The sequence below is a fragment of the Sinohyriopsis cumingii genome, chromosome 10 (genome assembly GCF_028554795.1).
Source record: "Sinohyriopsis cumingii isolate HCF-2022 chromosome 10, ASM2855479v2, whole genome shotgun sequence".
In the NCBI taxonomy this organism is placed as follows: Eukaryota; Metazoa; Mollusca; class Bivalvia; order Unionida; family Unionidae; genus Sinohyriopsis; species Sinohyriopsis cumingii.
In genome coordinates, this window is record NC_142970.1 from 20,775,518 (window position 1) to 20,796,421 (window position 20,904).

Sequence of the window (20,904 nt, forward strand, 5' to 3'; positions counted from 1 at the left end):
ATAACACAACACCTCTAAAATGATACAAAATCACTAAGATCACAACACCTCTAAGATGGCACAATATCATTAAGATCGCACAACACTTCTAAGATCACACAACATCTCCAAGATCAGATAAAACCACTAAGATCACACAACACCACTAAGATCACAAAAACCACTAAGATCACACAACACCTCTAAGATCACAAAAACCACTAAGATCACACAAAAACTATACGATGGTACAAGATCATTAAGGTCACACAACACTTCTAATATCACATACCAGAGAAAGATCACACAACACCTCGAAGATGACACAAATCCACTAAGATCACACAACACCTCTAAGATCACACAAAACCGTCAAGGTCACACAAAACCTATTATATCACACAACACTTCTGAGATCACACGAAACCGCTAAGATCACACAACACCTAATAGATCGCACAACACCTCTAATATCTTACAAATCCACTAAGATCACACACCACCACCAAGAATACACAAAACCACTAAGATCACACAACAATTCTAAGATCACACAGCACCTCTACAATGGCATAACATTACTAAGATCACAAAACACCACTAGGATCACACAGAACCCCTAATATGACTAGGGAAAAGATGATTACATTTGGGTGTAAAAAGGTATACGCATTTGCAGCTTTCATAAGCTCTTTACACACCAATATGTTTATGCGATTCTATTTTTATAGATATTTTATTTTACAAGCAAGCTGATATTTGTACACTAATTCATAAGCTAAATATTAGTTAAGTATGTTACATGGATACGGCTTGAATATTCCTGTATATATATATATATATATATATATATATATATATATATATATATATATATATATATATATATATATATATATTTGCAGCCCAGTCGTCGTGTAAGTATTGTGTTAGGTTGAAAACGCATTTCAATTGGAATCAATAACCCTGAACGACAATCAAATAAAAAGAAAAATGGCCACAGGAGGAGACGAGAAAGTTGATTACAGTCTTGTCAGTGTTGGGACTTTGACATTGAAAGACAGTAAGTAATTTATAAGTTAAAAGTGAATATTGTCATACTCTGCATACCAATAATTGCAATATATTCCTTACATGGTGGACAATGTCTGTATCTTTCTGATATTCATTTGTTTCATAAGGTCTGACCTATCTAATGAAATATGACAGTTAATAATTTCATATTTTCACAGTTTTTATTACATAAGTGTGGCATACTTATTCGAATATTTAAGTGCAAACTTTGAATTTCAACCGTAGTTCCATCCTAATTTGTTACCTAACGTCGGGCATACATAATGGAATATGTCAGCAAGTATGTTTATACCCTACATACATATGCTTTTAATGCATTTATTATAAAGGAAAGACAAGAAAGGCCGTGTGTAATAGCAATACAACAGCCTGTTGGAAACGCATCAGACATGGCTATGCCTAAATATGGAATTACTGTGTAACCTACAAACTATAATACATAACCATGTGCTGAGGTTTTGGTAATTTGATATTCCAAATGACCGCAATGCAAGTCTTTTCATTGGCAATCCAAATGGCCGCAATGCAAGTCTTTTCACTGGTAAGGTGTGTAGCCTTCCACCATGACACCTATTACACTCGCTATCTGAACGATGGCATATTAAAACGGTTATACAACAAGGCACCTATTGTACAGGTCTTTGTACGATGGCATAGTATAATGGTTATACACAGACCTTGCATTTATAATTAACACTTATATTTCGTTATAAAGCGTCAAGTCCTGTAGTGTGTCAAACAGTCCAACAAATATAGTACAGACAAAAGTCTCATCATAACAAATGGATGTATTCTTTTTCTCTCTAATACAATATATTAATAACTTACCCCACTCTCTTTGTTCAGTGTAGTATGTGGCTACGTAGTGTGTATTCATATGCAATATGAATCGACCGATATGGATTGTGACTGCGTTGTGACTGGTAGGAACATTCTTGCGTGACTGTTGGCAGGTAATCTTACCACCGCAATGCTAGATTTTGTTTGTACAGAGCTTAAAGAATTATTTACCTTGATGTAAGGTAGCAAAATATCTAGCCTGTGGAGAAGTATTAGATTTCTGTAAGAAAATGGTCAAATATCTAGTTATTCGTTTTCTCGCACGGACGATGTTCAGACTAACTTTCTTGGTACGACCTCCATATTGAAGTTGTTCTTACGGAGTATAAATATGAGGAGCACAAAAATGACTGCGGTAACGATGACGACGATTTTGATGATGATAGAGCATCCCGAGACATATGTTGTGTTTGTCTCTGGCACAAAGTAGATTCAAGAAAACATTCTTTCTTTTAAAACAGATTTTATGGACGCGTTTCTTAAAATATAGGAAATTAGACGTCAAAATAATAAATCTTTGTATTTGTATGTTTTCAGCTGACAAACATCTAAACCGAAAAGTTTCATTTTGTTCACATTTCAGTAGAACTACTTTGGGGAATAATGTAGCCTTCTAGTTAAAGTCTCCAAGAGCATATTTCGCAAGATCACGCGTAAAAGAAAGCTTGTCATTCAAATACCGTATAATTCAATCAAAGGCTACTGTGTTGTCATAAATCTCAAACTTTTATTATTATTTGTATTTATCACAAGCATGTGTAAAAAATTGATATCGCAAAATAAATATAACCTTGGCTAGGGAAGATGATGTTGGAATGGTCAAGCACACTCTTGAGTCGTGCAATCCGAGGTGCATAAATGCATTTAACACATTGATCTCCAGCCAGTTCGTTGTCGGCTGGACCATATAACACACACACACACACACACACACACACACACACACACACACGCACACCTATATATATATATATATATATATATATATATATATATATATATATATATATATATATATTGTTACGTGATTAGGCTCTTTTAAAACGTAATAAGAGCAGAGTGAGAGCAACAACCTTTGTAATATTTAACAAATAATTTATTTCCCTATAAAAACAAGGCAAAAAATGGGGAAAAAACTTACGGTTTTACGAAGAAAATCCAGAAATGATCAATGAATAATCCAATCATTAGAAAATACAAGTTTTAGTAATAAAAGGTGATGTGGTCAGCACCTTATTGATGTCTCAACAGTTATTTGTTGAATCACAAAAAATAATATTCCAGTTTTTGAATTCTGTGTACATTTCGATAAATGCCCCTGTCCAAGAATTAATTTAAAACACTAGTATTTCCTATGAAAAGAATCACTTTTCTTTAAAATAAAAGAAAATAACTACCCAATAGCTGGTCACAACATAAAACACCTGGACGTCTCCAGCCTTAAGGCAAGTAATGACAATTGTTTCTAAGAACATCAATAATAAATCTTGCTACGACGCAAAACAGATGCCCAAATGTGCGTCAATCCTCTGGTAAAACCTAATTCATATATGTTATTTGTCACGTACTCCAGGTATGGAGTCGATTTCCCTTTGTGGATATTACTCTGAGACAGAATTTAAATTTTAAACAAGTGAAAGTCAGCATAAGTTACAAAGTTTATATTATTAGTTGTTTATGAAAACAGCCAGATCAAACTAGCCTAAATTTGTAGACAATGTCAAAGCCAGAAAATAAAGTTACATTACTACAGCATGTAATTGAATTAATACATTAAAACTAACAAGCAAACGATTAAATTAAATCAAATCTAAATTGAATCGAATATACATAACCATATATATGTTATTGGTTAATTAAATTGGAATATACAAACATTGTTCCGACTCTAGATCAGTCATGAATTTCCACTGATTAATCACTAGCAACGTAAGAAAATAATGTTACAAATATTACATGAATTTAACATGGTGCACAATCTAATTGCATTCTATTCTGCCCGCCCCCCCCCCCCCATTCATAACGGACAGAGTACGCAGGAATCTGGAGTGAGAGAGAAAACTTGTTTGGACTTGATGAAACCCTTGAAACTGAAACTTTAACCAAGTAGCCTACTATAACCTGTACCTATGTAACTGTATGTGCACACATACCAAGGGATTTATCTACAGGGTTCATGATATCAGTGATACAAGTTCGCAATAGTCTATCGAAATTATATGGCAATTTCATTGCTTATGACACACACACGCACACACACACTGTAATCTATTTAATTCTTGCTTTTTTAATTTTCTTTTTTTATACCTATAATTGGGTTGTAAAACTAGATGCCCCTCCCCACTGTCTCTGTGTTCTTTGGTCCGGCAGCAGACAAATCGACCAAGATATAAATATTGGGATTGCCAACAGAAAAAAATACCGTTTGGTAATTATTCCTTAACCCTCCCCTCATCTCTCTCTCTCTCTCTCTCTCTCTCTCTCTCTCTGTATCTCTCTCTCTCTCTATCTCTCTCTCACTCTCTCTCTCTGGGGAACATCGTAGCACGATATTGTTTAGACTGTCGTGGGACTGTGTCTCGTCCTTAGAATGACGGTAAAAGCCCATTCAAATCGACCAACGGAAAGGGTAAAACGAGATACTGATATAGGATATGCCCCGCTTCCTTTTAATGGAAAATGTATACATATATCAATGACAAATCGTACACAATCTTTCTCGGTCTGTCTGTGTATGTATGTATGGATGTATGTATGTATGTATGTATGTATGTATGCATGCATGCATGTATGTATGTATGTATGTATGTATGTATGTATGTATGTATGTATGTATGCATGTATGTATGTATGTATATATGTATGCTTCTAAGCTGTTATCTTTGATGTACAAAGTGATGTGTACAATGTTCAATGAATGGAAACAAGGCTTGCTTTACTTACTATTGCTTATCACATTCAGACGGCTTTATCCCCTCTCTCTCTCTCTCTCTCTCTCTCTCTGGTGGACTGTTTGTGGGTCAGTTTTATTTTCATAGGTCCACATATAAGGTAGCATGCCACGTGCAACAATCTGCTACGCTCCATTTTATGGATGTTTTCTCTGTGTTTTATAGTATTCTGCAACTGTTCTCTCCACAGAGAGAGAGAGAGAGAGAGAGAGAGAACGTGTGTGTGTGTGTCAGAGCGATAGACTCAAATTACGGTTGAATTAAGAGATCATATTGGCTTGAAATGTGTGAATACGAGATATATTTAGTCTAGTGGAAGAACAACTCGTAATTTTCACCAATCAGATAAAATATCCCCATTTCTAACTCGCTTCAACAAATTTGCATCTCAGCATTTGCTCACATGTATTAGTTAATGCTATTTATCATAGACTGAAAGCATATATTTTACTGTATCCGAGGCAACAAAGCCAGCGGTTTACAGTTTAAATTCTACGATGTTTTCTGCATATTTACACAGGAAAATCAGTAGAAATATAATTCTTCTTCCTAATTTAAAGCAAAACAACACCTTCAAAAATGAAGAAAAATGTATGCATATTAATTTTATTTTCAATTTGGTCCCTTTGTTTGCTGTTCGTCTTTACATACTGCTACATTAAGGACTACTCCGGCGGCTTAATGGTTAGAGCGTCCACCTGGGATGCGGAAGGTCGCGGATTCGAACCCGGCCGAGTCATACCAGAGACTTATAAAAATGGTGCTAGCAGCTGCCTCGCAAACTCTTGAGAGGCCCCATCAGACTGTGAGGCACTAAGCTCTAGGCTGTTTAGCTTATTTCTAAATCCGGCACTGGTGTAACAGGCTTGCTACATCATGTTAACTGTCATTCTGCAGACATCGTAGCGATATGACTGGAAAATTGTTAAAGCTAAAATTACAAATCCAAATCACACACACACACACACACACACACACACACACACGCACACACACACACACACGCGCGCGCACTCTCACACACACACCCACACGCATACACACTATTCAAGCTTCTGAAAAGACATCTTCCTTGCCTAAAATAGTATCGTCAAAGCAGTATATATCGTATTTTGTTTGCAGTGAATTATTACAAAATTTTCATGGCTCGCAAAAAAGTAAGTAAATATACATATGCCACACAGTCAAAGATTTTCAGTTAGATTTTCTCATATCAATACGTTATTGTAACTTTGTAATATTGTAGATAAATCTCATGGAAAGTGTACGCATAATATAATAACGACCCGGTTAATCTAGATTACTTGGAGTAAGGTCAGGTTGAAGAATTTCATTACTTTAAATTCCGTTTCTTCTTACTTTCGATATTCAGCACGTTTTTCCCTACAAAATAGGGAGAAATCAGAGAAAATTCCGACTATAATCAATTCTAAATAGATACATATTAATTACTTTACTTTTTTGTTGTATTATGTTCCTAAATGATTCGTAAATATAAATTCATAACTTACCAAGAGAAATAATGAATCGTTGAAACAATAATTATATGCGTAGTCATACCATCAGTATTGTTATACCAAATTGCTTCATCCCAACACTTTAAACGTCAAGTTAATTTTAATATATGTGATATATCTGCGTATATGTCTATATATTCCGGCTTAAAGCCTGTGTTATCTTCAAATATTTAAATATAAGTGGCCATTGTTTGGAATGAAATGATTATTTTTCGGGCCATATTTGTGTTATAAAAGATTACTTAGCTAATATTGCTGCTGAAGAAAAAAATGAAACTGCCAAGTAACGGACAAAAGTCAGATATCAACTTCGGTGCAATTAGTAATTGACGTTATAAGTATTGAATCTTTCAGGCAATGTATTGACCTTTCTCAAAAGGATGAAACTATTAGTGGCTGTGCACAATTATTGAGAACCCATGTATTATATATAAATAATACGATCGTATTTATTCAAAGAAGCAATGGGTTCAAAATGATAACATAATGAAGTAATATTTCAATTTATTGTCACGTTATTTGTGAAATACCGATAGTTTTGGGTTTCGTACAAAACAATAACTCCATTAAACAAGATATGTCTCCTTGTGTAACTGAAAAACTCCCACTGAAGTGTGTTTCTGACTATCTTTCTACGTGCAACTACCAAATCGTTTGGCTTCCATGTTTTCCAGAAGTCGTTCATGGAAGTTTCTGGAATTATTTTACTCATTATTTCACATTGAATTTTATTCGGTTGTGGTCTGATCAATTTTTTAAAATTGCTTAATTATGCATCAAGAGATCGATGATCATCTGTTATTTCTTCATAGCAATCTAAAATTTTATTTTGCCAATCATGTGGAGATGGTCAAACAAACGGTGGTGGTAGACAGTGATCGCCACACATTATCACAGTTCATTTATCAACAACAACCTATCGAGAAATGTTTTTAATGTTTCTAGCTGTACAGTGCATATTTCATCCCAAACGATACTCCTTGGAATGTATTTTCTCCCATCCTCGAAGAAGTCAATGCGTCAAACTTCCATCGGAAGAAGCTGTGATAGGTACATGATTGTACTCCTTGTTGTTTCATCTCTTGCGCGAGTCTGTGTAGATGTTAGTACAATCATATCTGAATTCTGTCGAAAAAATTTGATCGCTCGAATCGTCTTACCAGAACCGCCCGGACCGTTTAGATATACGGTCTTGTATCTGGATACTGGATCATACACGGATGCCGCACTCGACATTTCCGATATCTGATTATTTCTATGATGAATATCTTTAATCGTAACATGTCCGGATTCGTAATAAGTATATAATAATTCTTCTTTTATTCTCCACGAACACCTTAATGCATCAGTGTTTGTAAAACCGTTGAACAACGTTGCATATTTATTTTCGATGTAGAACGAATCCGTTGTGACTCTAACTGCAGTGTCAGTGAATTCATTTTATCATCGATAATAAGTATATAGAAACATCGAGCACTGAAGATCTCAAATGAGTATACTGAGATGACTATCCATCAGTGTAGCCAACGATTGTACCCAACTGTGTTCCGTCGGATAAATAAGCGTCTTCTCGGTTTACAAATATAGCTCTCTTTGTTGCATCGATGATTATGAAATCTTATTCAGCACCATCTAACCATCTAAAATTAATCGAGTGTAATGACGTCGGTTATCATATGCTCCACCTTGAGTGAATTTACCGATAATTCTTCTACCGAGATCTTTTGCTGCTTTATCACCGTTGTTAAGTTTAATCTCGAGAATAATGGGAGCTTCCCTGATATATCATCATCGGAAGCATCAGGGCATTTCTCTATAAATTCCTTAATGACCTCATTTAGACTGATACACTCTTTTGATGGCAACCAAACTTCGGTCTGCTTCTGATATGATATAATTGCATCACTGACCTTCAATGATATCAGTATTTTACATTCAAGCATATATCGTAACAATACTACTGGTGCCCAGCGTTTTTCTGAAAAGCGTCTACCAAACATAACAAATACGATGAAGACCCTTACCAAACTCGAATGATACAATACGAGCAAATCCGGTTAGATAAAAATCAGGTAGTGGTCCATTAATGGCCACTTTTGTCATCTCGTGTGTGGCGTGTTCAAATCTTTTAAAATATCCAGAACACTCACCCGCTCCAAGGAAACTTCCCGGATAACACGCAACCATATCAACTGATATGATATCATTATAATTATAATTGGTATTCTACAATCCGACGTGTCCGTATTCACAACAACTTGCCCGCACGTCCTCGAGAAATTGAATCGTGTTGGTTTCCACGAATTCTTTTCTCGGGCAAAGTGAGCTGCAACTGACGGAACGGTGAAACAGTTGCTGCGCAGCTCGTCGGTGATTTCTGCTTGGAATTTCTGCGCAAGATTTGTCATTTCCCCATGGAGAGATTCTTTACAAATATTATTTCACCGTTAGGTCGCACAAATTGTTGATATACTTCATCGTCTGAACTTTTAAACAACCACACTGATACAGGATCGATTTTACTTATTTCATCAATAAAATCGAACATTTTTCTCCCCCTAGATTTCTCTGGGGGTTAACTTTAACAGTTTGATTTCGCGGAAACAATGTTACTGCGCTAGTCCACGCGTGCGCATTGTGATCAATAATTTCAATCGATTTACATTTTGATTCCTATAAAATCTCTCCATTTATCGTTTTGCGATTATTGGAAATTTTAATTGTTTTCTTAACTCAGTGATTCTTTGATAGACGCCCCGGTGTTTTTAACTATTTCTCCCAACTCGTTAATTATTTTACTTTTTTGTCCTTTAAACCGTTTCCACAGGTAGCGTTTGTAAAATGTTACGTTGCTCGTTCGGCTACACAATTTTTTTTGTTGAAAATTGCATAGGCTTCAGAAGATCAATACTCGGTTTTTCATTTATCGGATAGATTCCAAAACTAACTGCTGTCACAGGATACGTTCGCTCATAATACGGTTTGTCAATACTAGTCAGCATTCCTGGTTTGGAATTTTTACTCAGTATGGCAATTTTTTCATTATGAAGGACATGATCATATTTGTCACGGATAATCCAATCATGTGTTTCTGCAAGTACAACAAATTTTACTCTGAAAAGATATTTTTGATTATCAAGGTAGTTAATGATACTCGCCGCTCGTTTGTTATTCATCATAACGTCGATAACCGAGTCAGTGCGTATAATCTTAAACGTTGACCATACATGATATACGCCATCTGTGAAAAATTATTTCTTGGCATCGTGTTTAATCAAACTTTTATTTTTTCGGATGAACTAGATCTCGCATTCGCAGGTAAGGAGATATTCTGTCGAGATTAAATTGTTCTCCAGAAAACTTTGTTATCTTGAATAATCTCTCAAAATCATCCATATTATATTTGACAAATATTTAAATTAAAAATATTATGTATACAATGTCTTAAGCAAGACAGAAATGCCGATGGCTGATGATGGGATAATTGACTCCTTTTAGTAAAGCCTGCGTGAAAGAATTATGTGGACAACACATGCAAAGCGTTCCTGGTGGGAGCTTAGGGCCAATGTCTGCGATGTGGTGTCGGTTTACGAGGAAAATAGAGTTGTGTGCACAATGTGGTGGAAGAAATATAGAGAACTGAAGAGATTTTATGATATAAAATAATGACAGTGACAGGGTTATAACGTGTCAAGAGAATTATCTAATTTTCCTATAATAACAAACTACGAATTAAATCGTAATGGTGTGATTAGACACTGTTGTTTGAAAAGACCAGTTGGTTTTGTTAATATGTCTGACATCGATTCACATACGAGTGTTTCTTCGGAGTGATCAAAGATGGTCTTGTGATCGATCATATTGAAGCATGATCCTCAGAACAATTGCTGCACAACCTTCAGGTTGTCACACAGAGTGATAATTCTGCACGAGGAGAGACTGGTAAGACAAAAAGATTCATAGAGAGATGAAATCCTTTAATCTAGAGACCAGTGAAGAGATAATATCTCAATCAATAAATTCAGGTGCAAATTATTTTGATATCAACTCGTCTTCAGTACAGAAAGTCGCAGAAAATATAACCAACTCCGCTTTCTCAAACAAATATGAACAACAAATTGTTTTCCAGTATTATTGATAGGTATAAGCTGTCAAGCTAGGATATATTTAGCAAGTAGTTACCTCAAATTATATTTTCATTTTTTGATTTTCTTTGGTCAGAAATTCCTTCTCACGTACTAATTTTTTGACCTGAGCGAATGAAGATAATTATGTTGAGGATACGCGTGTAATAAATTTACTTCCCCTTGACCAAGACACTAGCAGATAAATACTATCACAAACATTCTGTGCAAGTGGAAAATTGTTGTACATAAATATAGTCTAGTAAATAATATTTGTTTTGCTGTTTGTCATGTATTTCTAAAACCAGTTGTGAAACCGTAATATTTTAGCGTTAATTCGACAAATCGTACTTATTTAATTTCGATTTGTCGAAAGTGGCTGTCCGGAAGAGTATCAATTATCCTCCTTATATTTTCTGTTATTATTATTTATTATATCAATTATTGTCATTATTGTGTGTAACCGTTTTATTAAGCATGAATAACATTTTATTTTAAAAAATATTTTAATTTTATTAAACTCATTCGGTTTCCTGTTTCAAATGCATATTTTTGGCGACAGTAATTAGTAAAGTAAATAGCAAGTAGCCAGAACGTTTCTCGAATTATTTTCAGGTACATATATTATCCGGAAAATAACCAAATTTTTAAATCTGACTTGTTAAGCAGAAATACGTTTATATGGCGTATGATTCACAAGGCAAAAATAGTTGTTTTTCTTTTTGGCAACAAGTTAACACATGATGGACACTGGAACACAAATTTTATTTAATTTCTTAAGGGGACAGGGACCAGTTTTTATGTACAAATTTAATGTCGCAATTGGCAATCATAAAAAATCAAATACACAAGTGAAATCAAAAAGGTCCATATTATTAGATACATATATTAAAACAAAGCGTAAAAATAGTATTCACTTGACCAGAGAAGTCACTGGCAGTTCATGACGCTTATGCACCCCAACCCCTAGTTTATACATGATTTTTTCACATCCAAAGGCCATTTTTGGCAGCATGTGTTGCTTACAGTGCAAACGCAAGCCCTTTGCCTCGATTAAAATTTTGAAAAACGTTTTCTACTAAATTGTCTGATGCAGTTCACAATAGCTGTCATCAAAGCCGTTTTTTGAGATATTCTACTTGCCCTGAACCCACGTATCTACTGCTAGGGGAGGCTGGCTCTTCTTCCTAGCCGACTATTGGTATTTCACTATCAACATACTGCAGAGCAACTATGGAAGATGTACATGACTTTGTCTGGCTTCAATTTCATGAAAAGCACAAGCCCGAAACACCTAGTTCACAAATATATCCATATCTATAAATATAAACAATAACAGCTGAAAAAAGTCACACCATAGCCTTAAGTTAAAAAATTTGCCACAGGCCAATGTACGAAACTGGACCCTGCCACCTTTACAAAAGCAGGACACTAAGTCTTGTTTCGAAATCAAACATTGTCAACCTCCTAGCATGCAGTAAAATTTGGTACACCGCAACTGCAATAGACCTATCCAAGCACTATACTACCATAATAAACATGAATATGTTTACATTCATCTGGAACTCTAAGTTTGAAACCCTAGCAAGGGCCATATCAGCTGCTTCCATAATAAATATTTCTTCGTTTCCCTTGTTCAATATGATATGCACAACTCCAGAAAACTTATCAGTTGAATGACGCCATGGATACGTTGTAAATATCTCGAATTTTGCAGCACTGAACACAGACAGCCTGTACACGCCAGTAACCGTTGCGGTATATTTGAGATTTTTTTTTTTGCTGTGACCATGTTGCAAATCCCGATGATACCTTGTATACGATGTTGATAATAGGCCCGGGAGTTACTCCAGGTGGAATTTTAATCAAACTAATTTTGTTAACGATCTCAGGAATCCCACCTACGATGTCTTCTTGTGTATTTTTTAATCGTGTCGAAGTTCGTCTTGATATAAGAAAGTTTTGAGTCAACGGTCAACGGATTACCAATGAGTTCGTTTGCGATTTCAATATATTTTTTAATAAAATTTGAGCGAAGATTTGCAAACGCGTTTACGTGAACGACATACGTGGATAGTTTGCCATCCACTGTGTTGTATTTAACATGAACGTATTTTTTCGTTTCGGCATCTTCGTCGGATGTTGGATATATTAACACTACTATTGTTTTCCCTTTCATGCTGAGTTCGCCCGACATTGTGTCACGGGGATGTTAGCCGTGACTGCTCCAAGTACTCGTCTAACTATATCATCCCACTTGATGTTACTCGTTTTTAAAACACCATATCGGTCCTGAAAAACAACAACTTCATCTCGGTCAACTTCAGCGAGATTCATAATATTAGCAAGTACATCTTTAGTCGCGTACTTCGACAGATCAATATCGTCGGATTTTTTCTTAACTGTAGAAGATCTTCTTCCGTAAATATCGACCATTATACTTTAAGAACTGTTTAATAAGAAACGGATACTTGTATAATCATTCACGACTGTATGAGGTACGGCTGAAAACCTTGATATAACGTTAAGCACAGTAATTACTTCCCGGCCGCATATTATCGGATATGTCCTTGTTTGTGTTGGTAACGTTGAATACCAAACTTTTGTGCCCAACAGTGTGACATACTTGATAAACTCACGCGGTGGAGCTAACCCTTACGAATCAAAATAAACGATTCCACGTGGATTGATTGCGTATTATATCCAAAGAGTACCAGGTCCTGAATTGGAATCGAGATTAATAATACCAGCATCAACGCTGTTTGGTCGTTCCGGTAATTGATCTCGCATGACAACACCTCTAAAAACTTTTATTTTTAGTTGTTTAGCGGCATCCAGTAAATCAAAATTTGACATCGGTGTAAAACCCCATTGGAGTTCAACGTAGATAAGTTCATGGAATCCTCAGACATCTTCCTTGATAAGTTCTTGGTATTCTTAATCCGGTCCATCATGTTTTTAATACTCGCCCTGTTTCTTTCTTTAATGCCATTTCAGCGGCGGTCCAACAGCACCTAACGCTGCCGCTTTTGCCGCTGGTATAGCATCGAGAAGTGGAAAGATACCACCTGTTTGAACCATATCTTTAATGAAACTCGGAGAAAGATGAAGTTGAACTACTGTTTTTGATTTAAGTGCTTTATTGAAGTGTTTTATCTGATTTTTTTGTTAGTGATAACTTGTTTGGACCACCAATATAACTATGATCTTGGTTCAACGTTACTTTTTGTCCCACATGCTCTCGTGTTTTTTATTGTAATTTCTTCACTTGACCGGGAGTAACAGTAACATTAATGTGTACGTATGACATTTTTATGATGATACTCGTGTTTTTAAATAGCATGATTAAAGATTTTCCACTGGTGCATCAACGACCCTCATTCGATCACTACCACCTTCGAGTAGCATTGATTTGTCACTGAATATAATCGCGATTGATCAGTAAGGACCATAAACAACCGGAGGACCAGTCGCGAGAACTGGTAGATCATTAACACGAGGTCGGAAGTGTACATCAGCGACAGATTGCTTGGATAAATCAAGACGCTCCAGCGAAAAGTAATAAATCGGTTATAGCATTGTAAAATCTAACGTGATATTTGCAGCAATGTGTCTATGTTTTGATCACGTGCCATAAATGTCATTAAACGATGATATTCGCGTGCCACATGATTACCCGCGTAATTTAATAATATATCTTCGGATGGTTCTTGTTGTCCGTTTATTCTCAACGAAACCTCGGTAATGCCGAGTTTGTCAAATATCAAACGTGAAAGTTCCTGACTATTCGTCCGATTATTATCTTGCAGTGCAATAAAGATATGTCGTAGCGCAGAAACGCCCTGTTGTGATGTTATATGCCAGCTAAATATATATCGAACAGTACTTAGAACAGCATCTGTGGTTACTGTTAACCATGATAGCAATGATTTACCGCCTTGATCCATGAAAGACAATAATGTCTGTTCTTCTGTGACTAATGGAATCATTACAGGCATCCACAGTGAGAGTTTTGTTATATTTACCTTACCAACATCAGCAGTTTCAGCACCTCACCAGATCGCATCATTATCATCACTTTTTTTAATGCACAACTGTGTGGTAATTTTACTGGTGGTTTGATTAGTCGTGCTAGTCTTTCTTTGATTGCCTGGGACGCCTAACCAGCAACATTGACAATTGCACTAGGAGCTTTTTCACGAACAACCTCAATGGCCTTCAAAAATAATTGTTTTGTAACAGGTGCTACTTTGGGAGCTAATCTTCTAAATAACCCTTGAACAACATCACCAAGTCTATCTCCGTATATCGCTCTGTAGGTTGGTAATCGTGAGCTTATTGCTCTGACCATTACAGGTAAACGCTGACTATTCTGTCCGATCATCCTATTTTACTTATCATGATGACAACTACTCAATTTGACAACTAGTCATCAGCGAGCTGATCAATAAGTTCTCAGTAAACTCCGATATCCATGATACCACCTTGAAATAATCGTTGACAAGTATCAGCTGCTTCAGTAATTATTTCTGGTGAGTTATTTCTTGCACGTTTCCTTCCTATAAGAACCTCTAACCGTTCTACATCATTGAGAATATTATCAGGACAAACAAAACTATTTCCCAAACCACTTCCAGCAGCGCCTGGTGCATCGTGAAATTCTTCTTCATATGTTTCCGTTTCTTGCAATGGAGGAGGAAGTTGATAGGAAGAATCTTCCTGAAGTTTTTTTGTTTTTTTGTTTTTTTAGTTTTCGCGGTTTTTATTTCTGAATTCGCTTTTCTTGTACGTTTTGCTTCTGTTCTCGCTGTTTTTGTTGAAACTGATCGTGTAATACTACTCCGTCTAAAAACATGCCATAAATACTATATTGTCTGGATATCCGACTAATACCCCGATTTATTTTATACACCCAATTATCCCATGTATCACGACTAATACGTTGTTTAGCATGCTTGGGTTTAAAAAAAATATGTCTTGACATATAACTTGAAGCAGCAAACGATTCAAATTGTATTAAATCCTCCCTAGTTTTTAATATGAATCCTATTTATTCTCGTACACCATCATCAATAATTTTTCCGTAAGAGCAATATCCCATGTTTAGTTCCTTGTATCAACGACAGGGTCATCGACAATATTTTATAGTTGGGGTTGAGGTTGTGCGGCGGTTATTTTAGCTGGAAGTTCTTGTAAAATTTGTTTTGTTCGTTTTAATACAGGAATTAGATTATCCTTCTCTTTCCCATCCTTGATATCACCCCATATAACTTTTTCAGTAACTTTTTCAACGGGTTTAAATAACTGTTCTGCACCCTCTACATACTCAACTTATGCTTCTTGCTAGTCGCTTTCTAGCTAGCCTAGCTGTGTAGGATTGTGGATGTACCATATTATTAAAACAATAACAATTTTAATTAATAGCAACAGAGAGGGCGCGACCTCGAGTTGGTTCGTTTTCATAATATATCCAAGCCTATCTGGGTATTTTAATTATTTTTCTAGGAAGGCATATTTCGGCATTTGGACGCTTATAAACCTTTGTCTGTTCGCCATCTCTGCTGCTTGGCAAGAATGTATGTATTTATGTATATATGTATGTATGTATGTATGTATGTATGATTTTAAAGTGTGTGTGATTTGGATTTTAAAAGTAGCTTAAAACAATTTTTCAGTCATATCGCTACGATGTCTGCAATGTGGCAGTTAATAGTCAGTTTATAGTGAGGTCTAGCACTGGGGCATCATGCCGCAGACATGCAGCATGATGTCCCTCCCAGTCAAATTATCCTGACACGAGGCCGACCAGTCCTAACACTAACCTCGTATTGCTTAGCACCTAGTAAAGCAGCTGTTAGTATCATTTTCTTACAATAAGTCTTTGGTATGACTCGACCAGGGTTTTGAACCAGCGACCTACCGCATCCGACGCGAACATTTTAACCACTAGGCCAACAGAGTGGTCGATCATTTTTAAAGATATGAGTCAGTAACATGATGTGATGCATAATGACAGCGGTTGTAGTATTCGCTCAAACACCGCATTGATAGGCATGACGCAGTAATAGGCATGACGTGGTAATATGACCTCGTAGTATCAATCGTAATCGTCATTACCTGTAGTTTTTGAGTTATGGGACGCGGTGGTAGGCATGACGCAGTACCAGGCATTATTATATGCTCATTTTGTTTCCTCCGTTAACTTTACATTATCAGAATCGTTCAAAATTGTACGATAATGCACACCTTCATATTGCACCCAAGCGCAGGACACGCGTGCCCAATAGTGTATTATGAACTACTTTGTAAACAAAGCATGTACTCTGGTGTAGCAGACGCTTTACATTTTGATTGGTTACATTTTTTCTGAATGAACTAAAGATGTTTCGTGGACTGTCACATACCAGCTGTTTTGCTACATTCCGCGTTACCATTTTTGATACAATATTTATATTTTGACGATAGACGCCAGAATTCATAAAACTGCTTGGTACCTACAAATTACATGCCAGTTATGAAGGCATAAACTGTCTCCTATTCTGAAAGAGGTCTTGTAAAATGTATACCTGGAGAACATTTCACTGGGAAATGATATTTTGCAATGTCAGGGAGAATCTAATAATACTCTCTCTCTCTCTCTCTCTCTCTCTCTCTCTCTCGCTCGCTCTCTCTACAAAAGTACATCCACTGCTTTTGGCTTGTCAGAAAGTTGTGGTGAAGTTACATAAAACTCTAAGGGAAACTCGAATAAAATCTTTATGATTAATGTGAGTAACACACACGTGATCAGATACGAAAGTGTATTTTTATTGTCGTGAATATACGAACTCGTCTTAATAAGTTCTCTATGAACACACACACACACACACTCACACACACACACACACACACACACATATATATATATGTGTGTGTGTGTGTGTGTGTGTTTGTGTGTGTGTGTCTGTGTGAGAGAAAGAGAGAGATACAGATAGATACGGCCATGATGCACGCGTTATAAGTTAAAAATGCCGATAAATTCCTCCCAAAGATAACCACTTTCTTCGCGAAAAGTTTTCGTCGTGAAAAATCACACGAGCAATTACATGCAGGACATTTGACATAATTGATTATTTACTGTTATTTAACAGGATGAAATGGTGCAACACCATTTAGGAAAATAAAGCTCGACACATATCAATAATTATATATATTGAGTTCGGATCTTCAAGCTTAATACATATATCTCTTGAAAAAGACGATACATTAACATCAGAGCTATTGCAATGTAAAGACGTATATGGTTCAACAGCTGTAACCAAATGACGTTTACATATGTTTATTTCTCACGGGCTGCTCTACCTGAAACGGTAGTGTAAAGGGGTGGGTATATTTTATTGTGCGTGTCCCGCCAACTTTGGTTTTCGTTATCATGGGGTTGACCGCCCTCGATGTTATTGCCCGGTTCGAGTAAATATAAATATAAGTGGGAAACTTATAGGTGAAATATATGGAGATCTGAGCAGGAATATAGAACAAACCAGCACGAGCCCCCATACATGTCAACAAACAATTTAATCAATTACATAAAACAACTGTGAAAATTCATTACATCAGGAATATAATCTGCTTTTAGAAATAAAACTTTCCCGGAATAACAAAAAAAAAACGCAAATAGAAATAAATAAAATAGCCGATCCGTTTACTGATATATTTAGTTCATCATAGGATCGAGTGAACAATCGAAGTCAACGTCTTGTACGATTGCATAACCTGCTAGTCCCCAGTCGTTCTACTTCCTCTGTAGCTGTTCAGAACCTTGGATTCCAGGCTGATGCTTTCCACCCTCCGTCTCTGGATACTCTCAGAATACGTTTCAGAAATTAATACGTCTCCGAATTGCGTCACATGATTATACGTCTCACTGCACTTCTCTCTATACTTCTCAGTATACGTCTCAGGGTAACGTCACATCATACGTCCCAGGATAATACGTCTCATGAGCTATTTTCTCCATTATAAATAAATATAAATTCCTTTTTATTTCAAGATACAGGTGATTTTGCATTATTCTCCCTTGTTGCCATATTTTGCTATCAGTGCTAGACAGATGCTAAGGCTATCAATCGACTCCACATGTCCTATTATGACCCTAGTTAGTCAAATGGCTAAGTCGTTACGACTTGACATCGCACATTAACGCACCATGCGCGAGGCCTGGGTGAGCCAGTCTCAATTTACACAGCAAATAAATGAGGTACATCACATCAATTACTACATGATTTCAGTCAATACACACTTACTCTTAATCATATGCAAAATCTTCTAAATTCGGTGAATTCACACGGATTATCGTGATCGTATTAACTAATTTAATGCATTAAATTCGTAGAACTTAATTATTATGCAAACAAGACGACACGTTCAAACAATTCTTCAAACTTATTTAAAGAAGATTAATGCACGACTTCCTAGGCATAAACTCAACACAGTTATGCTTCATAAAGTAAATATTACACGAATGTAGAAAAAGATTCATGCTAATACAAGTAAATAAATTCAGCAAAGCATTATATATATCATCAACAAATTGCATGGAATTGTCACACTACCTATACGTTCGGCGTTCCTCCCTCTAATCGCCAAATTATTATCTTTCGACAACAGTTCCCTTTGGCCAACAGTTCGTTAACGAAGAATTTCTTGCAAATGCCCAGAGTCCTACTCTTAGGTTTCCTCTTGCAGTAAAAGTTTAGACTGATTAATATTTTCGATGCGGGCGATATTAAAAACCTAAAGAATTTTGTATTGGAAACGCGCCCCTTATTTAACATAACCAGTCAGAATCAAATATATCTGCCGCCTTTTTCAGAGGCGCCAAAGACGGGGTCAACTTGACCTGGTACTTTGAGTAACAGAGTTTCTGCGATTTCTCAATTTTGACGATTTGTCATGAAAATGAAGTTTACCATATCCCTAATATTCCGTCTAGCTGCTGTTTAAACAAATTCCTAATTAAGAACAAAATTCTCCCTCTAAAGAACATTACCGGACACGGTAGTATGGCGATATGATATGCGGCTGTCTCCATAAATCTAATTAATGGTTATATGGTCTCAACTAATGTATTCTTGTTAGATCGCCAAAAATTTACCCCTTCACAGGTAACTTCCACTTCTGTTGATTGGAACTAACAGACACTCAGAAGTCGGAAACGAACTTTTAGTTCCATATTATGTACTGATATTTGAAGAATGGTCAGTAATATGGAAGGCAGGCTCGCATATTTCATGCAACATGTCCTAAACATCTTCACCTGGAAATCTGTTGTGTCAAAGACTCATTTTTTATTTTTTATTTTATTGTATGTCATACCTTTTTCATTACGGCGATATGACCGATTACGAATAGAAAACGTAAAGAATGTGAGTTCATGACTGGCTAACATAAATTTGAAATAGAATGGTAATTTGAATTTTATTTTAAAAGACAAGTTTAAAATGTATTAGGGATGAAGATTATGTTAGACTTGTTACCCGAGTCTAATCTTTGCTCGCACCATTGTTAATGTATAACGTATAACTGGAAGCATGCATGCATGTAACACTAACCTCATAATGTTTAAAACCTTTTTAAGCAACTGTTAGCATCATTACATTTTTATAAACAAGTCATTGGTATTACTTGGCCAGGGTTCGAACTCGCGAGCTCCTGCATTCGAGGCAGAATTCTAACCACTAGGCAACCAGCGCGGATGACGACATTAAAGATATGTTTACGGAATTATTGTAAAAATTTGGACTTTAATAAGATGAATATGCTATCATCTCAAATGGATCATTATGTTTAAATAAAATCATGTGTAATATCCAAGCGGAATTTTATAAAAGTCATGTATAATATGTGTGTGTGTGTGTGTGTTTGTGTATGTGTTAATTACATATATGAATGTTTACACTTTTTCTCAAAGAGATCGTGTAAAATATGTAAGCAATGTAACGTTGCTGGAGAATATTCCACTGGGAAATGGTATTTTGCAATGTCAGGAAGCAGCTAACAAATGCTCTCTGTTTCTCTCTTTCAGCAGCAGAGAGGCTGACCAACCTCTAACTTGTTCACTCTCCGTTTCGCAAAATAAACCTTCGAAAAAAGTCGCAAAAATCGTGAATTTTCTAAGTATCCGACATGAGACAGCCCTGTTTACCTAACGTAATAGACTCCAACTTGACTTCCTGTCTATCGCGATTACCGAAAAAATCTCAGGGAAATCAGCGATTGTGTCGGTGTCAAGTTGAGAGCCCAGCCTTTCTGCTGCTGTTAATTAAATCAGTATTATAGCAATAATGGCTAACATCGGTGAAGCATATACAACTAAATCAGCACGAGAGCAACTAAAAATAATCAAAAAATATCTTCCTATTCGTGATTCTGTCAAACAAA

General features: G+C 36.1%; 1 protein-coding gene across 1 annotated transcript in view; it reads left to right on the forward strand.

The window, feature by feature from the left end:
• The first annotated feature begins 890 nt into the window (after positions 1 to 890).
• LOC149789693 (uncharacterized) overlaps positions 891 to 20,904 on the forward strand; it is a 56,028-nt gene continuing 36,014 nt past the window's right edge. The window contains exon 1 of the mRNA XM_089971706.1: positions 891 to 1,042. Within this exon, the coding sequence (XP_089827832.1) occupies positions 973 to 1,042 (70 nt within the window). The 5' untranslated portion in view covers positions 891 to 972. The remainder of the gene's footprint in view (positions 1,043 to 20,904) is intronic.